We start from the raw sequence: 24,590 nt of genomic DNA, 5'->3' as shown, positions 1-24,590 counted from the left end.
TAACTCAGGTTTTTAGACAGATGTTTTAAATAAAAAATTTAAGAATACCTTTTATATGTCACCTAGATTTTGGTTTATATGGGAACCACAAGCTCTCATTTTCTGTATTGACGTCTCTATCCCACTTTAAAATTTCATGTAATCAAAACTTGCAAATGAAATATCTTCTCTTTTCTCTTAAACTCTTCCTTTAGGTTGATCACATCCAGTTACATAAGTGTAACTAGCATTTAGGTGCACGTGGCTTCTACCGTTTTATCCCCAAATCTAAACACATACTCCAGGATGCAGACTCTACACTCAAATGCTTACTCATCATTTTACACTCTTATCTGTAACCTTAAATGCCCAGTGAGAATCTCTTAATTCCAAAAGTAGCCATTAACCATTTTTTTTAAGACTTTATTTATTTATTTGACAGAGACACAGCGAGAGAGGGAACATAAGCAGGGGGAGCGGGAGAGGGAGAAGCAGGCTTCCCGCAGAGCAGGGAGCCCGATGTGGGACTCGATCCCAGGACCCTGGGATCATGACCTGAGCCAAAGGCAGACGCTTAACAACTGAGCCACCCAGGCGCCCCGCCATTAACCATTTTAAAGTGTATGATTCAGAAGAATTTAATACATTCACAGTGTTGTGCAGCCATCACCTCTGTCTGGTTCCAGGAACTCTTCATCACCCCACATGGAAACCCTGTGTCCATTGCTCCCCTACCCACAATCCCTGGAAACCACTAATATGCTTTCTGCATGTATAGGTGTGTCTATTTTAAAGGCTTCATATCAATGGAATCACATAATATGCTTCCTTAAGAACTACAAACAGGGCGCCTGGGTGGCTCAGTTGGTTAAGCGACTGCCTTCAGCTCAGGTCATGATCCCAGGGTCCTGGGATCGAGTCCCGCATCGGGCTCCCTGCTCTGCGGGGAGCCTGCTTCTCCCTCTCCCACTCCCCCTGCTTGTGTTCCCTCTCTCGCTGTGTCTCTCTCTGTCAAATAAATAAATAAAATCTTAAAAAAAAAAAAAGAACTACAAACAAATATTCAAACAAATACTGTATACATATGTTCATAGCAGTACTATTCACAACAGCCAACAGGTGGAAAAAACTCATGTCCATCAACTGAGGAATGAATAAACAGAATGAGGCATAGCCATATAGTAGAATATTAGTCAGCCATAAAAAGAAATTAGGAACTGATATATATATGCATCAAAGTGAATGAAGTTTGAAAATATTACACCAAGTAAAAGAAGTCAGATACACCTGTGAGTTTTTATTATACAATTTTAAAGGGGTTTCTTTTAGGGGCACCTGAGTGGCTCAGTCTGTTAAGTGACCCACTCTTGATTTTGGCTCAGGTCATGATCTCGGGGTTTTGAGATCAAGCCCCACAGCAGGCTTCACCTTGAGTGTGGAGCCTGCCTGGGATTCTCTCTCTTTCCCTCTCCCCAGCCCCTCCCCCAGCTAGGGCACACGTGTGTACCTGGGCTCTCTCTCTCTCTCTCTAATTTAAATAAATAAATAAATAAATGTTTGGGTTTTTTTTTTTTTTAACAGCATTTAGTACCTTAAAAAAAACATGCAGATGGAAAATAAAGGCCATCAACTTGGAGGTAATATTTGCAAGATATATAAATTGCACAAGATTAGCACATGCTGCAGACTGAATGTTCCTATGCACTCGAAGAAAGATAGCTAAATGTCTCAGCCTCTTGCACTTTAAGTTGACAGTTCTGGGAGGTGTTTTACACACTTCTTGAAGGCACTTGGGTAATCGAACCCCAGTTGCCCAAAATGGTGGATTTAACCATCTTGTTGTGGCTTTCCTTCTTTCCCATTTACTCTCCGCATTCCCTCTCACAGCTTTCTGAGCTGACCACCTAATAAACCATCTGCACTCAAGTCCTTATCTCACATGCTCTTTTTAGAGGAAGTAAGGAGAATGGAACCAGAAGTGGCTCTATGAAGTAGACCTTCTTTATCAGATTTTGGAAGTGAGTGTCTACACAATCATAATCATAAAGATTCCAGATTAGTGGAAATTATAACGATGATCTCTAGCATGTTGTAATGTCACCACTGAGACTCCAGCCAGAAGAGGGTAGGAATGCAGTCCATGTAGAAGAGAAAGCTTTGAGTTAAGCAGTTTTAGCGCTTTAAGCAATATGGGAAGATGATAATGATAAGGATTGTCGCATTGGCTGGTGATATTAACCTCATTAGAAACCTTGAAGAAAATGAATAAAATTCTTAGGTTAGTTAAATATCAACCCGATGCACACCATGGAAGTCACAAGGCTTCCCGTAAAACACTTACAAATACATATATTCTGCAGCCATAAAGCAGACTGTGTTGAAAATCAAGCACAAACTTTAAAGTTTGAAAGGACTGCAAAGGACACTAGATATGCATTTTTAATAAGTCTTCTATTGTACTGTCAGAAACCTTAGTGAAGAAAACAATGGGATGATGAGACTTGGAATGGGGATATGGTCGTGAAACTTGAAATCCCAGGTTTTCCTATATCCTGTAAACTGGCAGAGGCTTTCTTACTTGCTAGAGAAAAATCTTTCTCTTGCTTTTGCTGATGAGCTTGGAGAAGCGCAAGCATGATCCACTTTAAAAAATGTAAATTGGACTTCAAATGAAAACATCTGTTATTTGAAAGATGTTGATGTAGAAAAGGCTAGGAGTAAAGAGTTTCAAATCATATTTCCAATAAAGGACTTGAATGAAGACTATACAAAGACCTCACAACTCAATAATTAGAAAAGAAGCAATTCGGTTTAAAAGGAGGCAAAAGATTTGACTAGATACTTGACCAAATAAACAAGTGATGGCATGAAAAGAGCTCAAAATAGAAGTTAAAATCACAATGAGATTAATTCACATCTATTAGCGTGGTAAAATGAAAAAGACTGACCATACCAAGTGCTGGCATTGAGGTGGGGAAACTGGGTCTTTCATATACTGCAGGGAGGGATGTAAAATGGTACAATCACTTTGGAAGCTACTTGGCAGTCTCTTAAATGTAAAGTATCTTTCATAGAACTGAGCCTTTCCACTTCTAGGTATTTATCTAGGAGAAATTAAAGTTCGTGGCCATATAAAGGCTTGAACACGAAAGTTCATAATAGCTTAATTTGTCAAAGACCAAACCTGGATACAGTCCAAATGCCCACCAATAGGCAAACTGATTAACAAATTGTAGTAAATCCATACAATGAAATACTACTCAGTACATGTAAAGACATGGATGACCATCAATATAAGTTTGCTAAGTGAAAGAAGCCCAACAAAAAGAGCACATAGTTGTCAAAAGAAATTACGCATCTTAATACATAAAGGAAGAGAGGCGAGAAAGATAACGTTGTTTTGCAGCTCTAGAGGTTCCTCTTTCTGGAATAATCTACGAGGTCACCTTTTCCCACACAGGAAACAGAATTATCTTCAACACCATCACTGGGGACATTTAGAACCAATGTGTAACAATAACCACAAGAAAAGATTTTATATTTAGTGAGTGTTTTCCTAGCAGTTCATTCTTAATAGGTTGATGGTATGTGTTAAGATATTTCTCATCACCCAAGAGAAATGTTTTTAGAAGTTTCCCAAAGCTGATCTGGTAGCATGTTTCTCTATGGCCTCTTCCCATCTACTTCTCTGCCTGTTTAGGGCTAAGACAGTACCATCCTCTAACATACATTTCATGCATTTCAATTTACCTAGAAAATATTCTATGTGAAGGTTGCTAATAATTATCTTCCCCGGTCCAGTCCAGGGTCCCATACCCACTTTCTCCAACTAGAAATGACAAGGTATAGGTGATTTTTGTCAAAGGCTTCTGAGAAGTTGAGACAGTGTCTCTTTTCCTAATTTCAGGTTCATAATTAGACGTCAATATTTGTGAATGCAAAAATAGGTCCTAAACATCATTCTGACACTTGGCTACAGGATCTTTGAATATACACAATGAATTTGAAATAGTTGTATTTAATAAATCCATTTAAGAAATAAGAAAAATAAACTAAGATAAAATTGCCCAGAGAGAGGTAGTATCTAACAGAGCTACTACAATTTGCTTCTGAGTATATTATATTCCAAAGTTCACATTCAAAACAATCCCTTTTCCTCAATGTCGTTCACCAAAACCCAGAGTGTCCCAGAGAGCAGGTGTCCCAGAGAGAAGTTGTTTGGGAGACATTGCGCACACTAACTGCACAGCGAGTAGAGGTTTTCCAGGGGAGGAAAATGCTCATGAAACACAGTGACTGTCAATGGATTTACACACTCTTGCATATATAAATTCACCTCAACACTCTACATCAAGCTGAATTTATGAATACAGTACCCTATTTAATCAGTGTTTTTGTAGGTGGACTCAAACTTCATAGAATAGGAATTATTTGGGAAATTTTATCTCTATGACAATTTTCAGAAAGAAACCTTTGGTTTGCTTTTGTCAGAGGAGGTTAGAACAAATATTATTGTCCCAGGTGCCTTACTAGGCCATACATCAACCAGCATCAAATAGCTCTGATTGCTGTTGCTATCCCAACCATAAGTTTAATCATTGTGATTACCAAAAGCACGGAATATGGAAACAGAAAGATCAGTTGGAAATCTTCTGTTGCATTTTCAAGAACTTTCTGCTCATTTTCAGAGAACCTGAGGTCCACAAAGGGAGAAGATTGTTCTGAGTTTACATAACACAGCAAATAAATTAGGGTCAGGGGCACCTGGGTGGCTCAGTCGGCTAAGCGTCTGCCTTCGGCTCAGGTCATGATCCCAGGGTCCTGGGATCGAGCCCCGCATCGGGCTCCCTGCTCGGCGGGAAGCCTGCTTCTCCCTCTCCCACTCCCCTGCTTGTGTTCTCTCTCTCGCTGTGTATCTCTCTCTGTCAAATAAATAAATAAATAAAATCTTAAAAAAAAAATTGTTTAAAAAAAAAATAAAAATAAATAAATTAGGGTCAGAACCAACTTGTAAAAGGAGATTGATGATCACAGTTTCTTTTACACTTTATCCCATCATTTATTGGCAAGAGGTGGCTGGCAATTGCTCTTAAAACTGTTTTCTGTCTAGAGGATTATTTATAGATTGTTCCATTTGATAAAACATTGATCAAAAAGGAGGACTCCACAAACTGTTCTTGGTCTTGGGCATCACTGAATCGATGCTTTGCTTCTCTGTTACTCTTGGTCAGACCCTTACCCTCATACACAAACACAAACACAGACGGGAAATCAACTTAAAGTATTCCAGTTTATTTCACAAATACTAGTAATTGAGGCTACATCAAGAAGATCACAAGTACACAAACAATAAATGATCATATACTGCATTATGGGGTAAAGTGGTTACGGAGCAAGAAATGAAGGCTGGATGAACAGGTGTGCTATCAGGTAGTCTTCATGGAGAAGGTGACCTTTACGTTGAAATTTTTAGGAAGTTAATTTGAAGCAATGCATGTGTGAAGAACAGGCCAGTTCTGTGCTCAGTGTATGCCTGAAGTGGGCACGTGATAAAAGGCAGGCAGGGGCAGGACAGCTCTCAGAATAAGACAGAAATTGTGTTGTGTATCCAGGAAAGATATAGTCAGCAATTTGGTTAAAATATGCATTGAGTGGGAGAAAGAGTGCTAATGTATGGTACTGTTGTAAAGATAACCTGGATGCATTTCTAGAGGTCCTGGTAGACCAGCCTTAGGAGTTGGATGGGAATGTATATGCCACAAAAGTGATGTGATCCAGAATGGGAATCTCGCTTCGGAGCAACACAAAGGGTATATTTTTATGCTGCTATCAAACTTTGAGAAACATAATTTTATTTCAGAAAAATGAAAGTAGAGCAGTGCCTGGGTGGCTCAGTCAGTTAAGGATCTGCCTTTGGCTCAGGTCATGATCCCAGGGGCCTGGGTGTTGGGCTCTCTGCTCAACAGGGAGCCTGCTTCTCCCTCTCCCTCTACCTGCCGCTCCCCCGGCTTGTGGTCTCTCTCCCTCTCTCTCTGTCAAATAAATAAATTTTTAAAAATCTAAAAAAAAAAAAGAAAGGAAGGAAGGAAGAAAAAGAAAAATGAAAGTAGAAAACCTGAGGTACTGGGTTAGATAAGCATACCAAGTGTGTGGTTATGCGATCACTTTCATAGTCTGGGGGAGTTAATATCTTCCTGTCGCTTTCTAATTTTGGCACTCTGAGTACATAAAACATAATTATTTTATTAATGACTTGTGAATATTACCCCAAGATGATTTTTCAGGCTTTCCACAGGACCTTGTCTGCTTACCCTAAGATGTGAACTACTTTTTCCTCCTTTTCATAACAAAAACAGCAACAGCAACATAAACATTTTGCTTACTTTTCTTCATGACTTGCTACTCGCCATCTATTTTCTGACTTCTCATATCACATAGTCTCTTACTAAATGCCTCTGCAAATGTTTTATTCACTTACTTACCACCATGCCCTGGTTCGAATTTCTCTGCACCTCTGCCATTCATTCATCATTGCTGTTGGCTCTGCCCCATCTCCATGCCTCCCCTGGAGGCAGACTTCTCTCTCACCCGCGCTGGGGGCAAGACTTCTCTTGTAGACTTTTCTCTTGCCCATGCTAGCAGATGCTGTGTCTGATGGTGAGTTATTCTCTCTTTATTGGACCTTTCTCTACTTTGAGCTGCCCTCTGTCTACTGCTTCACAGTGCACTTTTCTGATAATTCTCGTAACTTCTACCCTAGGTTTGTTTTTCCTCTTTTTTTCCCTGTGATTATAGGTATATGAAGGTTAACTTGGCTTCCCTTTGATCTCAAAATAATTCAGAGTGTTAAACTGCTTCATTTAATAATGAGCTCTCTCATAATGACACCAAATTTCATCTTTCCCAAAACTCTGTATTGGACACTGTCAGGCCTCTCCATTGCATTTCTCTTCGGTCACCTAAAAATGAAAGTCTGAGACTGAGCTTAATTTAGGTCTATCTGTGCTCCTCTCTCAATAATTCATATTTCTGACTTCCTATCAGTTCTTTCAACCTTAGCAGGTGTCCTCCTTTGACCAATGGCTTGTCTAACTTTATCCTTTAATTCAACTTGTTAACAAGATCTACCAATTTCTCTTTCACTCAGTGTTTTAGATATGACCATTTCTCTCCATTCCCACTAACTCCCTTTTAGGTCAGGTCTTCATTAATTTATTTTCATTTCACATTCCTCATTAAATGATCTTTCCATGTATCGTTTTCCTGTTTTCACCCACCCACCTCACCAGAGACTGAGTAACTTAGTAAAACTCCCCACTGCCCACTCATCAATCTCCAAACATTATTGAACAAATTATGTCAGTGAATGTGCTGGTGATTCAGGAAATAATACAGATTTTTATGAGACTTTGTGTCTTTGAAAAAATTATCATTAAGGGGATGTAAAATGTATGCATGTGGAAAGTTACATTTAGTGTAAGTTGTGTGTGTGTGTATTTGTTTTGAAAAATTCATCTTCTAGAGAGAAGAACAATCTTGACTAGAAAACCCTAAAGAATGAGCTGGGATTTAAGGAAGAGATTAAAGAAAGAAGAAATTCAAGCAAGCACAAAAGAGAGGGCAGAACATTGCAAGCCAGGGTGCTGATGTGAGATGGTCAAGCACGAAGCATATTAAAGAGAAAGTTGAAGTGAAATGAGAAAGTAGGGCCATTAAAGTTAGTCTTAATTTAGTGTGTGTGTGTGTGTGTGTGTGTGTTCCCACAACAAATCCTGGCAGGTAAATTATTTCCAATATCCTGGGCAGGTAAATTATTCCTAATAACTTAATTTCACAGATGAGAAAAGCCAGATCAAGTAAAAAAATTAAATAACTTGCCACAACTAATAAGCAATAGGCTTGGGGTTCCAATGCATTTCATAAGATTGATGATCCTTCAACATTCCATGTTGGATTCTCCATATAAGATCACACATAAGCAGGAAGCGTCCATTGCTAAGCTGATAGGATAAACATCCACCAAAATGACTAACACAGACCTGCAGGATTCTATTCAAATCTCCATCTGACTATCCTCCTAATGCTAAATATCTGCCAATTTGGTCTCCTTATCACCTCCAAATTCACTTCAGAGTAATTTCTTTCTCCTTGTCTACTCTACTTCTCACCTGACCTTGTGGGATACCCTCCCAGAATGTTAACCCATTCACTTCGTAAATACACTTTGAGCTCCCATGATGAGGGAAACTGGGAAACACGAGGTGAAAGACACAAGTGTGGGAAATTTCAAACACCTAATTTGTCCTCAGTATATGTTTCCTGCACAGGCTTTGCCCTCTAGATGCTTATAGTCCAGTAGGGGGCCAAATATCATGCACATGTGTAGCTCTTTTGAACTCTGAAAAGGGCTAAGAGCCAAACATGATCAAACTGTCAAAGGTTTTTTTTTTTTTTAGATTTTATTTGTTTATTTATTAGATTGAGAGAGAGAAGGAGTGGGAAATGGGACAGAGGGAGAGGAAGAGAGAGAGAATCACAAGCAGACTCCCCACTGAGCGAGGAGCCGGACATGGGGCTTGATCCCACGCCTCATGACACCATAACCTGAGCCAAAATCGAGTCTGACACTTAACCGACTGAGCCACCCAGGCATTCCAAAACTGTCAAAGTTTAACTCAGTGCTCAACCAGCCTTCCACTTGTTTCCTCTATTTGCTCGGATATAGGCACAAAGCAAATGCTTGCTGATTACATGTTGACTTCCCACAAAAGTTGCTGTACGAGACAGCAATGGAAAACAAGAAAAATAGGAGTCTATCACATATCCACAAATGGGCGGCGGGGGGGGGGGCAGTTTAGGTGAACAGAAACAACAGACAGAATATTACCCTCTGGAGAATAAATCTTAATGTAAAACTGGCAGATCATAGACAGAATCGAAATTTTGCCAGTAGCCCCTTAAACAAAGATTTTGTTCTAGACCCTTTGCTGTGAGTCAGAATGTTCTGAAGACATGATTCTTATGAATCAGCGGGAGAAGATGCCTCCACTTTGTCTTCCAACTCACTGTAAATTGGTGAATATATGTTTAATTCTTCATAAAGACGATCTTCTGCAATCTGATGAGGGAAAAATGATTTAATATCAGTCACCAGGAATTTTCCATCACTAGATGACTCATTTGAGAGACCTAGCTCATCTCTTTTTGCCTTTCTGAGTCTCATACTCTCCCTCATTACACCATAATTATTCCCTCCATCTCCAACAAACCAAGCCAGTCTGGCTGGCCAGTGGGCCCAGAAGAAATTATGTCCGTCAATAACAGGTTGGTGAGACTATTATGTGTCTGAACTTGGGTATATCTGCTGTCTTATTTATCTTTGGAGGAAAATGATAAAAAGGCCACCGGACTTGAATGCTTCAGGCAAGTGGACAGATGGAGAGAGTGTGTATCATCTGGAAGATTTGAATAAGTGTATACACTTCAAGTATTGCTGATTCTTTTTCATACATCAAAGGTATAATGGATGGGTAAGGCAAGTGGAAATGCAGCTGGTTGTCGTGAATTAGGAAGGAAAGAAAACTGAGGCTTCCGAGCAAGTATGAAGGTAAAAGCCAAGAAAAAGGAGAGAGCAGGAACAAATATAAGGGAACTATTCTGGAAGAGAAAATAAGCCCAGATGCCTGAGGGTTTCCATCATAGGCTACCTGCATATTTGTCTCTCATGCTCAACACACTTAGAAGCATATCTGCATTTTCTAAAATTATGAAGATTCCACTTTTCTAATCCTCATTCATGGGGCTATACCATGAGATTTGTGCTTTGATGAGTGGAAATTGTGATTTTAAAGTAAGAGATTTGGAAACCAAAATACTGAAACATGGACAAAAAATTTTCTGGGCGAAATGTTCCATGAAATCCAAGCCGTATTTTTAAGTGATGAAACTCAAATTCTTCAGCTTGTCATTCAGGATTGAGTATCAGGCCTCTACCTACCTTGTTCCCTTGGACTACTTCTCCAACCCCATAGATTATGAGGGACACAGCACTGCAAAATCCCAGAATGGTGAGAAACAAGATCATTGTCACGATTTCCTGTCAAACAATAAACAACAAGACAAGTAGAGCCACAAGGTAGATACCCTGAAAGTGTGTTCCTTTATAGCAGCCCCTGATTTCATCACCATTTCATCCCCCACCCCCACATGATCAGTCCCAGTGAAGTGACATACACACAAGAAAGCCACAAAATTGTTCGAGGCAGGGGACTCCAACCTCACAGAATTCAGCTGGGGAGGGGATGGCAGCCAGGATCTCTGTGCATGAACCCCCAGAACACCACATTATGGGATAGAGGTTACAGCAAAGGATGATGTTCATGGAAAAGGAAAAGAGGGCTCTTACTTAGAGTGGGACCCAGATCTTAACCTTCCCACAAGAAATACATACCATGGAAAAACAAGCCATAAAGCAGAAGTCCTCTCTGTAAGCTTCCTGGCAGTTGTAGATATAAACCAAGCTCCTCTTCAGGTTGACCGTCAGGATGAAGATTCCTATCCCAGCAGCTATGCTGCTGACAGTGTTGGCCCCCAGGGTTCCCCACACCTGATGATGAAGGACAACACTCAGACCTGAGCCTCCACCTGCTAGTGCATTCAATAGACCTGTCTGCATTTTTAGGGCTGGTTGCACCCAGTCAACTTTGCATTGGTTCAAAATGCAAATTAAAACAAGGAAATCTTGGAAACATACTCATTGTTTAATAAGCATCTATAACCTTCTTGCTAGGACTATGTTCAGAAAGACCCACATGGACACACATCATGTCTCCTCAAACAATCTCCTCAGTCAGAAACAAATCATCTATGTGATTGTGTGATTGTACTTACAAGGACGAGGTCCAGTGTGAGGATATTTTTTAAACAAGTGCCAAGGTAATTATGCTTTACTGTTTTCTAAAAAAGACAGCTGATATTTTAATGATTATATCCAACACATAATAGGTTGGAAAAAAAACCCCACATATCCACGTTCACTCATAATATGGGATATGATGACACGTCTCTCTCAAGACTCCTAAAATTCCCTCTTTCTTATCTTCTCAAGGATGGATAAAGACAGAATGGCAACTCACCAGATAAGTAGCATGTTTCTTTTCAGCCATAAATGGCAAAAATCCAGAAATAGCAAACTGTACAAAAGGAAGGGGGGAAGAGCACAGTGAGTCTTGGACCTTTATTTCTCCTTCAGCCCAATCCTCCAAATATAAGGTAAAGTTGTGGGTGCTCTATAAAGCTATATATTAATATTCCCCAGAAGCTCACTATTTTCTTACTCTTATTTACTATAGAGTGCTTCTCAATGTTAAATGTGCATATGAATCATGTGACAGCCTTGTTAAAATACAGATTCCTTTTTTTTAATTGAAGTATAGTTGACACACAATGTTACATTAGTTTCAGGTGTACCGCATGGTGATCCCACAAGTCTATCCATTACGCCATGCTCACCACAAATGTGGTTACCATCTGACCCCATACAACGCTATTACAACACCATTGACTATATTTCCTATGTTGTGTCTTTTATCATTTTGACTTATTCATTCCATAACTGGAAACTTGTATCTCCCACTCCCCTCATCCATTTTGCCCATCCCCCCAACCTCTTCCCCTCTGGCAACCACCAGTTTGTTCTCTGTATTTATGGGTCTGTTTCAAAATGAAGACTTTTATTTAGTTGATCCTGGAGGGGGCTTGAGATTCTTCATTTCTACCAGCCTCCCAGGTGATGTTGACCCTGACAATCCATGGGTTACTTTCAGAGTAGCAAGGTCCAGCAGACCTGCTACATGACTGTTATAAAATGACTCTAATTTGTTGTAATTATTTATTTGTATGGGCATCTTGTGTGTTAGAGTGTCAGCTCCTTTGGGCAAGAAACGTGTGTTTGTGGCATGTATATCTCGAGTCTGACATATGTCATATAGACATACAGTAATTACGAAAATGTACATGGGAGATTTATTGAAAATATAAATCGATAGCACAAATTCAAAACAATTTCAAAGTTTCAGAGTGTATGATGGGTTGAGAGACACCTAATAAGCTAAGTGTATGGAATGAAGGACAATAGAGAGAAGGGTCAAATAAAATATGGCAGAGGTTCAAGGAGAGTCGTGAACAGGTAAGTGACCTGATGAGTTCTGAGTATTTAGCAGAGTGCCAAGCCAATGAGATATTGTTTAGAGTTAAAGTATGTCCTTGTGAATGAAATGTTGATACAAAAACCAGCATGGATTAATCAAAAATAATTATGCTGAGTGAAGGAAGACAGAGTGTAGAGAGAATATGCTGTATAATTCTCTTTATATAAAATCCTAGAAAATCCAAACTCATCTAAAGTGATGGAAAGCAGATCAGTGATTGCTTAAGGATGGAAAGAGAAGGAACAGAGGGAGGGATTACAAAGGGGTGCAAGGAAGTTTTTGGAGGTGATGGATATATTCATTATATTGATCTGATAATGTTTTCACAGGTGTACACAGGTGTCAAAATGTGTCAAATTATAGACTTTAAATATGTGCAATTTATTGCATGTCAATTACACATCAATAAAGCTATATATTTTTGTGTCTCATTCAGTCATCTAGTTTAGAAACAGTACAATGATTAAAGGAGATACAATGAGAAAGCACCTAAAAGAGTTTCTAGGACATAGTAGCAGTTCATCAGATGTCCTTTGACCTCGTTTGACCTTGTTCTCCTCACCTCCTCAGTCACTTCCCCCTGCCTTTATGAAGATAACTTGATTGATAAATAGTGTTAGGGATATTTTTCTGGAATTGGATTCTGAAAGTTTAGATTCATTTTTTATTAGCTAAATGTCCCTTGGGCAATTCATTTAACTTTTATCAATCTTAGGTTTCTCATCTGATAAAAGTGTGCTAACATGTTTAACCCAAGTGCTTTGTAAACTGCAATATGTTTATACACTCTAAATACTGGAATAAATAATTGGTTAGACCTGACCTAGACAAGAGAAAAGCTATGTGCAGTGTTATTTCAGAAGCAATTGTAATTATTTACTCACAAACACGGCTCCCCAGAATGGGTAGCCTGCTTTAAATGATGAAAAAATGTCTTCTTTAAATTCTGACATATTGATCACGGAGCAGACAATTGTTCCAAAACAAAGACATATCAAGCCAACCAGAATTTGGGTTACCTGTAAAAAATGCATATGTTCTATAGAATAAGAAGGTATTTTCCCAAGATTTCATTAAATTCCTTATGATTGAGGCTAAACATGAGAAATTGTTTCGGTGGTTTAGGCAATCCTGAGATGGAATTCAAATGCAATATTTTCCAGTATCATCAGGCCGCTCTAAGAATGGATACAGTCATAACCTAATGCAGGAATGACCAACACATTTCTCATGTACCTTTATTTACATAGTCATGGTGGACAACAATAATTGTTCTTTCCATCAAAGTGCAGACAAAACTTATTAATAGGATATTAATGATATTAATCCACCAGCAACTGACCAGAGTTGGCAGATTCTATTTGCCATTCTTATCCTAGTCTTCATGAGGAAATGCTTCTCTCTACTCAACTGGGCCCAGTGTCACCTCTTCATCTGCCAGGTTTCTCATGCCTCATGAATCCAAGTGGGGAAACTGTTCATGCACCCAAATACTCTTTCCTAGAGCCAGTCCTACTCTGGTTGAGGTTGGAAGATGCTCACTCACCCCCAGAAATTCCAGCTCCCTCTTCAAAAATATCAGCCATGTATGGCATGGTGGGGATGAAGCAGCCTTCTCCAGTAAGGGATTTTCATGGAGAGATACTTCTGAAAGTTCAATTTCAGGTGCACTGTGAAGTTTAAACAGAAATTCAACCATGAGAAAATTCTCTCTCTCTCCGTGAAAAGTTCTCAACTGACAGAAAGGGAGGATCTTGATTGTTTATTTTTTCAAAAATGATCTTGCAATTAAAATCTTCACTGAAATGTGTAAGAAGCTGAGGCTCAGAGGGTCCAAGTTGATGACCAAGATCACTGTCTAGCCAGTGATGGAGATGAACAAAATGGAACAAAAAATGAACCAAGTCCTAATCCAGGGTTACTACACCAAGTTCTTTCCCAGTGATCTATGCTAATGAGTAAAAATAAAAACAGGCACGTTTACCTATGTGTTTCTCAGTCTTTTCAACTCAGAAATGCACCGGAATATATTTTGTCAATGACACACTCAACTTCCTGCGCAGAAAGGAACGGCTCCGAAGGGGTAGTTCAATCTCTATTCCTGCTGTTATCCTCAGAGGCAGCTAACTGGAAATACTGTCCCTTCTAAAACTTTGGTATATACTTAATATTTTGCAGTGATATTCAATCCAATATTGAGTCCCAAAGCTCTGTCATCAGCCTCTCCTAAACGCTTTAAAAGGGAAGTCTTAATAAGATGTTCGTCTTCAGTATGCAAAGGAAAACTGAATCATGCACCTCTACCAATCTCACTCATGAATATTTCCCCTATAAACAGTGGGGCAGGATCCCATAGCTTGAGGTTCACAAAGAATAACCAATAAGGAGCCCCAGGTCATGTTGAAAAGTTTCCCTTAACATATATCAGATGGAGAGGCAAGAAATCTCAATCGATAGTATGAACTCCCCTACCTCAATCCCAGAATATGAGCCCCTGCTGCAAAAAAACTGAAATTATTTCCAGTCACAAGCTGAGTAAAAACCTTCCTCCCTATCACCCAGAGAGAACTACTGGCAAAGTATAGCAAAGAGCTTCTTTATACTCTTTTTTTTTAAGATTTTATTTATTTATTTCACAGAGAGAGACACAGCAAGAGAGGGAACACAAGCAGGGGAAGTGGGAGAGGGAGAAGCAGGCTTCCCGCTGAGCCAGGAGCCCGATGCGGGGCTCGATCCCAGGACCCTGGGATCATGACCTGAGCCGAAGTCAGACGCTTAATGACTGAGCCATCCAGGCGCCCCTATACTCAATATATTAATTAAACCAGATGGGTCTGTGCCTAAATCCATGAACTGGCATCTCCCCAGCACTGTGACTATCTCTGGCCCACTGGGAATAGGAAAAAAATAGTAGCTTGTACTTACCTGGACGGCGCTTGTGGGTTTGGGAGAGCAAGACCTGCTCTGCTATTTTCAGGGTCCATTTCTTCATCACTTGAGCTGTCCACCAGTGAGGAATGTTGTTACGGTGAGCGTTGGTGGGCTTCTTCCTGCAGTGTGCTCCACATGGGCAGTTAACCTGGGTTGGCTCATGACACTGATGACTATCTTCATACTTAAGACATTCGTCAGATAAGTTTCCCAGCTGATTAAGAGCAATAGGGTTTTTCGTTTGTTAGTTTTTTAGAAAAGAACAAAATTGAGGACTCAACAGGGAGTGGTATGAAATGTGGACATTTGAGACCCCTGGAGAATAAATCTGCCTGAGCCCAGCACAATTTACAAAACCAACAAATGAAACAGTTTAGTGGAGATTGAGAAGGTGAGAGAGAATTGCAGATCAGAAAGAGATGTTCTTCCTTTCTGGAGCTTTCTCTACTTGACCATTTCTGTATCAGAAGTTTCCCAAAGGTACCTCTGGAAACCTGTCTTCCTTGTTTAAGGCATAGGGGGCTTCACACATAATCTAGGGCTGAAACGCTACCAGTGAGTGTATCTTAGCCTCTGAATCTCTGGATTTGTCTCTGACTTCAATATTTGTCTTTTTCTCTCTCTTCCTGTCTTTTGGACATGATTTATATGGCTCTCTGCAGCAGATGAGCTCAGAGACTGGACAGGAAGCGTCTGACTTCGGCTCAGGTCATGATCCAAGGGTCCTGGGATCGAGCCCCTGTCCAGAGCAGGAAGAATGCTCTGAGCCGCTCCTGATAGAGTGTGGGAGCTAAGTGTTCACACAAAAGACTCCCTGGCTGCTAAACATTACAAAGACTCTCTGCTGCTTTGATTTTTGTGATGGCAAGGATGCGGCCATGAAGCACCGAGGGGCGTGAACTTGATAACAAATCCTATGAGTAGATCTAAGCAGCACTGGCCAGAGCACTGTATCTAAATTAGGGTCAGGGCTTAACTGATGTGTTCATCTTAATAGCATAACTAGCTAGAAAAAAATGAATACATGGCAAAATGAATACACAGGTGAGATTCACATATTTGGGATTCTTTTATTTCAGTTTAATTATAGACATACCCCTGAGTGGCTCTTCCTTAAACTGTAAGATACTCCAAATTGCCCCCCTAGTCACCTCTATTGTCTCTCTGGGATGTGATGGAACTTCTCCTCATTCTCCAGGAAACTAAGGTATGTGTGTGAACAGAGCACATTAAAAGATATATGAGCGGGCGCCTAGGTGGCGCAGTCGTTAAGCGCCTGCCTTCGGCTCAGGTCATGATCCCAGGGTCCTGGGATCGAGCCCCGCATCGGGCTCCCCACTCGGCGGGAAGCCTGCTTCTCCCTCTCCCACTCCCCCTGCTTGTGTTCCTTCTCTCACTGTGTCTCTTTCTCTGTCAAATAAATAAATAAAATCTTAAAAAAAAAAAAAGATATACGAGCATACCTTTCATGACAAAAATGTATTAAGCCATGTGCCATCTTCCTACCGTGTCTTTGGGAACTTGTGGACTGAACCAATGTGTTATCGAAATTAAGGAATAAAACTTCTCTATGTACACATTCATCCAAAAAGGACTTCTCTGTCACTGAGCATGCAGAGGTGGATACCGTGGTACCAGCCCTTGTCCTACTCACTCTCACAAGCTAGAAGAGTAGGTCAGAGATAAATGAGGTCATGTCACTAATATGTCAGACGCTGCTGGAACACACAGGAAGATGTAACAATTCTACCTGCTAAAGGGCGTGCAGAATTCAAGGAAGAGATTCCCTGAGAAAGTATCACGTGAGCCAGCACTTAAAATCATGCCCTCAGGAGTTTTCATCTGCAGAATGAGACCACATCTGCTGGCAAAAGCCTGAGGAAATGCCGGTTGGTGGTGTTTTCTGGGAGCATGTACTAGTGCGTTGTGTGTGCAGCAAATAATTAGAAATTAAGCTTGAGGTTGGGCGCCTGGGTGGCTCAGTTGGTTAAGCGACTGCCTTCGGCTCAGGTCATGATCCTGGAGTCCCGGGATCGAGTCCCGCATCGGGCTCCCTGCCCAGCAGGGCGGCTGCTTCTCCCTCTGACCCTCCTCCCTCTCATGCTCTCTCTTATTCTCTCTCACAAATAAATATAATCTTAAAGAAAAAAAAAAGAAATTAAGCTTGAGGTTTAGACAGGAAACAAATGGAGGATGGTCTTTGGTGTTTGGACATGATACTGTCTTGTGAGAATTTTCAATAGAAACTTGCAAAATGCAAACCAGAAACTGAGACATATCTTATGGCCCCCAACTTGCTTCATACCTTGGTTTCACCAGCACCTTCTTCTACCCCTCTTGAGCTGCTTACCCAATCCTATACCCACATTTGAGTCCTTAGAACATGTGGTGTTGTCTTTCACAATTGTGAACATTGAAATATATGCCAATATGACTTTTTTTTTTTTTTTTGGTGGAGGCAAGATTATCAAGATGAGTTTCAATCATGCTTCTGTCAGAAAGAAAGAGATAATAGAGTGATCATTTCCTGCACCACGGGGCGTGTATAGCCATCCAGCACTACATTTGCACATGCTTTCCATCAGCACACATGCTTTCCACAAGCAGTTCTTCTCTCAGTACATGCTGGACTTATTCTTCCAAACTCAGAAGAGATTTGCTTTCAGATCCCACCTGAACAATTGTTTTCTCCAACTGAATGTTCAATTTACTTAAAATAAATATGCACCAATTTTCATGTTACAAATGGAAAGATGTTATCTCTTAGGGGGTATTTTCTGATACTCCCAAAGGAATCATTATTACAGCCTCGTTTTCTCTGTCTCTCTGTCTCTCTGTGTCCCTTTGTCTCTCTCTTTAAGAGGCCCAGAAAGGCTGAAACTGACACCAAACACCAAGGTTCCATGGGAAGTTGGGTTATAAAAAGGAAGGAAATGAGAAAATATTGTTCACAAAACCGGACAGGTGGATCTAAAAGCGAAAGCCTTTGTCTCTTCATTTACATGACTTCAGAAATGCAAAGAAAAAGATTTACCCAGACAACCCAGGTACTTAAAATCGCTTTGAACCCTTCCTGAAATTGGAGCCGATCTGCCATCGCTGCTTCGGGACCACTCAACTGCGAAGGTCCTGCACGTGTTTGTTCTCTATCTGCTCACACCCCCTCTAGCTCCCCAAATGGCACTTTAACAGGGAAAATTATAAGTGTGTAATATATTTGTTCTCTTGTGACCAAAAACATCTGCTCAGTGGGGAGAATAAGAGACACCTAGACTCATAGGCAAAGGGCAGACACTAACTCCTGTTTCTATTATGAATGATGAGCTTTCCTAAACCCTTCTCCCTTTACCCCTACCCTCCTACTATAACTATATTGGAACATTTGGTCAAAATCATTTTTTACTGTTTTCAGTATTATTCCAAAACTTTGCATAATTTCCTATTCTTTATCAGCTTATTTTTGAAAATGTAATTTTATCTTCCAATACCTTCTGAGTGTTGTATATATTGCCTGTCAACCCTCTTTTTCCCATTGCTAACCCTGGAGAATGAGGTAGCACATATTTTTCCTAGATCACTTGTCTGCCCTTGTTCCAGTCTGAACTGGTTGCCTCTAAGCATGCCACACTGTTGTTGTAGGACTTCCCATTAGCCTGTCTTATATTGGATTCTCTATTTCCCTGATCCCACTTTTTTCTCTTGCTTCGTGTACTCTTGCACATTGGAAATGTTAACCAGAAAAATAAAATGGCCAGTTATTTTCCCAGCCAAATGAGTTCATTCACTAATAGCAGAAGAATCGCAATTTGGGACAAGCAAAGTATGGCAAACTGTAGGTGAGTCCGAAAAACAAGGGGAGGTCAGCTTTTACTAGGTTTTAGAAGGAAACTGGGAAGGGTTGTTTTTGTTTGTTTGTTTGTTTTGTTTTTTCTTTTTTTTTCCTTTTTTTTATTCTTATGTTAATCCCCATACATTACATCATTAGTTTTAGATGAAGTGTTCCATGATTCATTGTTTGAGCATAACACCCAGTGCTCCATGCAGAATGTGCCCTCCTCAATACCCACCACCAGGCTAACCCATCCTCCCACCCCCCTCCCCTCTAGAACTCTGTTTTTCAGAGTCCATCGTCTCTCATGGTTCATCTACCCCTCCGATTTCCCCCGCTTCATTCTTCCCCTCCCGCTACCTTCTTCTTCTTTTTTCTTTTCTTAACATATATTGCATTATTTGTTTCAGAGGTACAGATCTGAGATTCAACAGTCTTGCACAATTCACAGAGCTTACCAGAGCACATACCCTCCCCAGTGTCTATCACCCAGTCACCCCATCCCTCCCACCCCATCCCCCACTCCAGCAACCCTCAGTTTGTTTCCTGCGATTAAGAATTCCTCATATCAGTGAGATCATATGATACATGTCTTTCTCTGTTTGACTTATTTCACTCAACATTATACCCTCCAGTTCCATCCACATCGTTGCAAAAGGCAAGATCTCATTCCTTTTGATGGCTGCATAATATTCCATTGTATATATATATACCACTTCTTCTTTATCCATTCATCTGTCGATGGACATCTTGGCTCTTTCCACAGTTTGGCTATTGTGGACATTGCTGCTATAAACATCGGGGTGCATGTACCCCTTCGGATCCCTACTTTTGTATCTTTGGGGTAAATACCCAGTAGTGCAATTGCTGGATCATATGGTAGCTCTATTTTCAACTTTTTGAGGAACCTCCATACAGTTTTCCAGAGTGGCTGCACCAGCTTGCATTCCCACCAACAGTGTAGGAGGGTTCCCCTTTCTCCACATCCCTGCCCACATCTTACGTTTCCTGACTTGTTAATTTTAGCCATTCTGACTGGTGTGAGGTGGTATCTCATTGAGGTTTTGATTTGGATTTCCCTGATGCCGAGCGATATTGAGCACTTTTTCATGTGTCTGTTGGCCATTTGGATATTGTTGGCCATTTGGATGTCTTCTTTGGAAAAATGTCTATTCATGTCTTCTGCCCATTTCTTGATTGGATTCTTTGTTCTTTGGGTGTTGAGTTTGATGAGTTCTTTATAGATTTTGGATACTAGCCCTTTATCTGATATGTCATTTGCAAATATCTTCTCCCATTCTGTTGGTTGTCTTTTGGTTTTGTTAACTGTTTCCTTTGCTTTGCAAAAGCTTTTTATCTTGATGAAGTCCCAATAGTTCATTTTTGCCCTTGCTTCCCTTGCCTTTGGCGATGTTTCTAGGAAGAAGCTGCTTCGGCTGAGGTCAAAGAGGTTGCTGCCTGTGTTCTCCTTTAGGATTTTGATGGACTCCTGTCTCACATTGAGGTCTTTCAACCATTTGGAGTCTATTTTTGTATGTGGTATAAGGAAATGGTCCAGTTTCATTCTTCTGCATGTGGCTATCCAATTTTGGGAAGGGTTGTTTTGAACAAAAGTTCATCGGAGAAGAACAAAGATTTGAGGTTGTGGCGATTTTTCACTGGCTGCAAGCTGTGGTTAGTGCATTGTTGCTGGGGCTGGGAGAGATCTTTATTCTTTTTCTTAAAAGCAGGAGATAAAATTCTTATGTGAAAATATCCTCCCTTGCTAAACTAATCATCTTCCTTCTTCCCGCAGGCAATGCAGGCTGCGGGGAATGGTATGTGTGCAAGAGCGCTCCCTAGCTCCATTTCTATTTTCTCATGGTCCCAGTAGAACACAATCTCCAGTTACATGCTGAGAAAGGGTATCTGGGAGATAAGAGTTTTTGAGATTTTGCTGGCCTGAACATTTCCTTTCTTACATCCCCGTACTTGATTGAAGTCTAGAGAAGTATAGCGTTTGAAATGGAAAATATTCTTTCACTCAGAATCATTCACTCCATTTTCTTCTAGCATCTAGAGTTCATTTTGGCAATTCCAATGTAATTTTACAATTATTTACAAAATTACAAATATTTGTATGTGTCATGCAGTCTTTCTCTAGAAAGTTTTATAATTTCTCTTAATCCATAAAGGTAAAAATACATGATTTTTAGATTTAATGTAAATTCTATGCATTAATTCTACTGGGTTGTCAGTAGCATTTTCAAACTAGAGACCCACCCATGTACTCTGTTCCAAAAAAAATGCTACCATTCAAAGTTTCTTTCAGCTGGTCCAAGAATTAAATTGACATGAGACAGATTAACAGGAGAAAATCAAATTTAATTTCATATGTACGAGAGTTCCACATATATGAGAGGTACAAAGACAAAAAGGTAAAACGAGGTGTATAAGCCATCCTGAGCTAAGGAATGGGATAGAGATCTGGGGCTTCAAAGAGGGGGAAGGAAAATTACAGGGCAATAAGAAGGGTAGATGTTTGGTAATTAGATGTTTGCCCTGCCATACAGATGGGTCACTCACATAAAATTTATCTTCGGTGGAGTGCCTGGGTGGCTCAGTCAGTTGAACGTCTGACTCTTGATTTCAGCTCCAGTCATGATCTCAGGGTCATGAGATAGAGCCCTGTGTCAGGCTTCACACTCAGTGGGGAGTCTGCTTGAGATTCTCTCTCTAGGGGCGCCTGGGTGGCTCAGATGGTTAAGCGGCTGCCTTCGGCTCAGGTCATGATCCCAGAGTCCTGAGATCAAGCCCCATGTCGGGCTCCTTCCTCAGCGGGGAGCCTGCTTCTCCCTCTCCCTCTGCTTGCCACTCCACCTGCTTGTGCTCTCCCTCTCTCTATCTCTATCAAATAAATAAATAAAATCTTTAAAAAAAAAGATATTCTCTCTCTCCATCTCTTTCTGCCCCTCCCCCTGCTTGTGCATGCTCTCTCCCTTTCAAATAAATAGATAAATCTTTAAAAAATAATTTTATCTCTGGCAATAACTCTTATTCTGGGAAAGATCTCCAATTTAGATCCCTCTAGGTAGTTAAGGGAGAGATAAAAGTTTCTCTTGAGCCCACAGGGTCTTGATTGCCTTCAACTCAAAACAGTCTACAAGCTAAAGAGGCACATCTTGGGGAGACTTTGTTCTGAACCCCTTCACAGACACCACCTTAACTAAGTAATCATGGTTAATTACACTAATGATGCTATGTTGATATGAATATACTGGGTGTCCTTACATGATGTGATGAGAAGCGTACTTCAACTGTATGAAAGTCTTCCCCCAAAACCATAAATCTAGTTGAATCAGGGCATAATATCAGACTGACCCACACTGAGAAGATGTTCTACAAAATACTGGAACGGTGCTTTCCAAAATATCAAAGTCATGAAAAACAAGGGTAGTCTGAGAAAGTGTCTCAGATGAGAAGAGACTAAGGATATATATTGATCTTTAAAAAAGAAAGAAATTTGCCCCATTTGTAGGTGCAAATATAATAAAAGATGAGCAAGATCCTGAAAGGAAAAATCCCATAATTAAAGAGAATAACTGAAAACCATAAGATATTAATGTAAGAAATTGAAGATGACACAAATAAATAGAAATATATTCCATGCTCATGGATTGGAAAAATTGATACTGTTAAATGTCCATACTACCAAAAAATAATTATGTTGTACAACTAAAACAATGTGGTATTTTCACAACAACAAAGTCTCTGAAATAGGAGGCTCTGGGTAGATGCATGCATGTATGTCAACTTCAGTATGGCAAATAAGGAGATATTCAACCGAAAATTTCTAGAATTATTAGCTTTCCAAAAGGAGGATGATGGTGGTGATGATGATGATGATGATGTTACTCTCCATAGAAAAAGTAAGTTACAGATATATTAAAGATCATAATATAAAAAGAAAATCTCCATGGACTTGAGGTAAGGAAGGGTTTCTTGCACAAAACACAAAATGCATAAATCATGATGAAAAGTGAGTAAATATAACTACAACAGCAATTTGGGGTGGAAGCAAAATAAGAGGTAACAAAAAACACCAAAATAAAACAAAACACAATCAGAATGGGAGAATATTTTTGCAACAAATGTTTAACAATAAAAACAAAATGTGTTCATGAAACTTCTAATTCCAGATATAGGTTAAATTTCAGGTGTGGTTAGGTTAGGGTTTGATTTCTATTTTCTGAAATTCTCTTACATTGCCTTCAGGTCAGTTTTTGCCATGGCCACTAATAGCTACTAGTTCTAGCTGAAGCTTAATTCACAAATATGATGAAAGGGAAGGTTGTATTTTACATTTGTAAAAAAGCCTCCAACTTAATGTTGATGGTTCCACAAATGAATCAAGCCCTGGTCCAGGGACATTTCATGGGCTGATACAATCAAGAAGAATGGAAGTGTTCTGATGGGTTCAGATTTACCATGGTGAGCCCTGCAGCCCAGGGTGAGGTTAACCCTACCAAAATCTTGAGGTTACCATCAAGCTGGGGATAGCTAGAATGGCTGCCAGATAGACAATCACAGTGTCCACTACAGGACGTCAATATGTTTTGATCAAAATTTGTTAGCAGATTATCTTTGGGAAAATACAAAGAAATTATTTATTTAATTATAATATATTAGAGGAGAAAAGTAGAAATCATTAAAAATGATAATACAAATATTACTCTAAATAACTTTTTTCTTCTGCTGAAGTCTATATGCACCCATCATTTGCTTTGTGTACTCTGACTCCTAATCAACCTCTTCTCCACTAAGTCCTTCCCTTACACTCTACATTGCAACTAAAAGGCTATCTCTAAATTTCAAATAAGTGCATGCCCTGTCCATATTTATCCAGTGGTGTGCTGTAAATATTCAACAACTGGCCTTCCAGATTTGGAGGATGGGGGTGGGAATGTGACTTGTGGCTTACCAATCTCTGAGGTATAAATCTTACCACTACAGCCAATTTCAAGTCACCAAAAACATATGAACTTGTGATCTCTGAAAATTTAAAATCAGCTCTCACAAGTCTACATAAGCCAGCTCAACACCACTACAGACAATTTTCAATTGCTTCTAAAGACTCAAAGAGTTGCTCTGTCTTATGGTATCCTGTGATGTGTATACTTTTTCCCTCTCCCAAGTTTTATCTTGCCATCTGCCCCTCACACAGCATAGATACACTAAACTCTCTTGTTAGTTCCCTGAATATCCCCAATTCTCCCCAGATTAAAGACTTTTGTGTGCATCCCCCTTCATCATGCCAAGTCTAGTCATTTTTAAGACCTCAGTTTAGAAGAAAAGTTTTCTAAAAAAAAAGTGTAATCTCCTTTAACCTGAGATAGAAACTCTTCCTACGTCTTCCCAGATTCCTATACTCTTCCTATCATAGCCCTTAATACTCCATGTTGTAATTACATATTTCCATGGGTCTATATATCCCACTATGAGCAACTTGAGAGCAGAAACTATCCATCATTCTCTATTGTATCCTAAACTTTTAGCACAGAACATGCACATAGTAGACACTCCTTAGATATTGTTGAATAGATTAAAAAGCAGATAATATATATATATATATATATATATATATATATATATATATATATATA

The 24,590-nt window shown here is 39.8% G+C and overlaps 1 protein-coding gene across 1 annotated transcript; it reads right to left on the bottom strand.

Moving 5' to 3' along the window:
* Window positions 1-5,250: 5,250 nt before the first annotated feature.
* Window positions 5,251-15,232, bottom strand: MS4A2 (membrane spanning 4-domains A2). Its single transcript, XM_035012936.1, has 7 exons — window positions 15,114-15,232; window positions 13,735-13,858; window positions 13,073-13,207; window positions 11,115-11,171; window positions 10,430-10,585; window positions 9,977-10,075; window positions 5,251-9,097 (listed from the first exon to the last, which is right to left on the bottom strand). The coding sequence occupies exons 1-7, from the start codon at window positions 15,170-15,172 to the stop codon at window positions 8,999-9,001; spliced, it is 729 nt and encodes a 242-aa protein (XP_034868827.1). The 5' UTR covers window positions 15,173-15,232; the 3' UTR covers window positions 5,251-8,998.
* Window positions 15,233-24,590: the final 9,358 nt, after the last annotated feature.

The sequence above is a fragment of the Mirounga leonina genome, unplaced genomic scaffold (genome assembly GCF_011800145.1).
Source record: "Mirounga leonina isolate KUSES-001 unplaced genomic scaffold, KU_Mleo_1.0 Mir_166, whole genome shotgun sequence".
NCBI classification, from domain to species: Eukaryota; Metazoa; Chordata; class Mammalia; order Carnivora; family Phocidae; genus Mirounga; species Mirounga leonina.
This window is presented reverse-complemented; position numbering and strand designations above follow the sequence as displayed.

What these genes read in the sequence shown, in the direction of transcription:
- MS4A2 (XM_035012936.1), bottom strand. Translation starts at nt 15,172, where the DNA reads ATGGACCCTGAAAATAGCAGAGCAGGTCTTGCTCTCCCAAACCCACAA. An exon ending in GGGAGCTGGAATTTCTGGGG is followed by an intron (nt 13,208 to 13,734) that starts GTGAGTGAGCAT and finishes CATTTTTTACAG; the next exon opens with GTAACCCAAATTCTGGTTGG. An exon ending in TTATGGCTTGTTTTTCCATG is followed by an intron (nt 10,076 to 10,429) that starts GTATGTATTTCT and finishes ATTGTTTGACAG; the next exon opens with GAAATCGTGACAATGATCTT.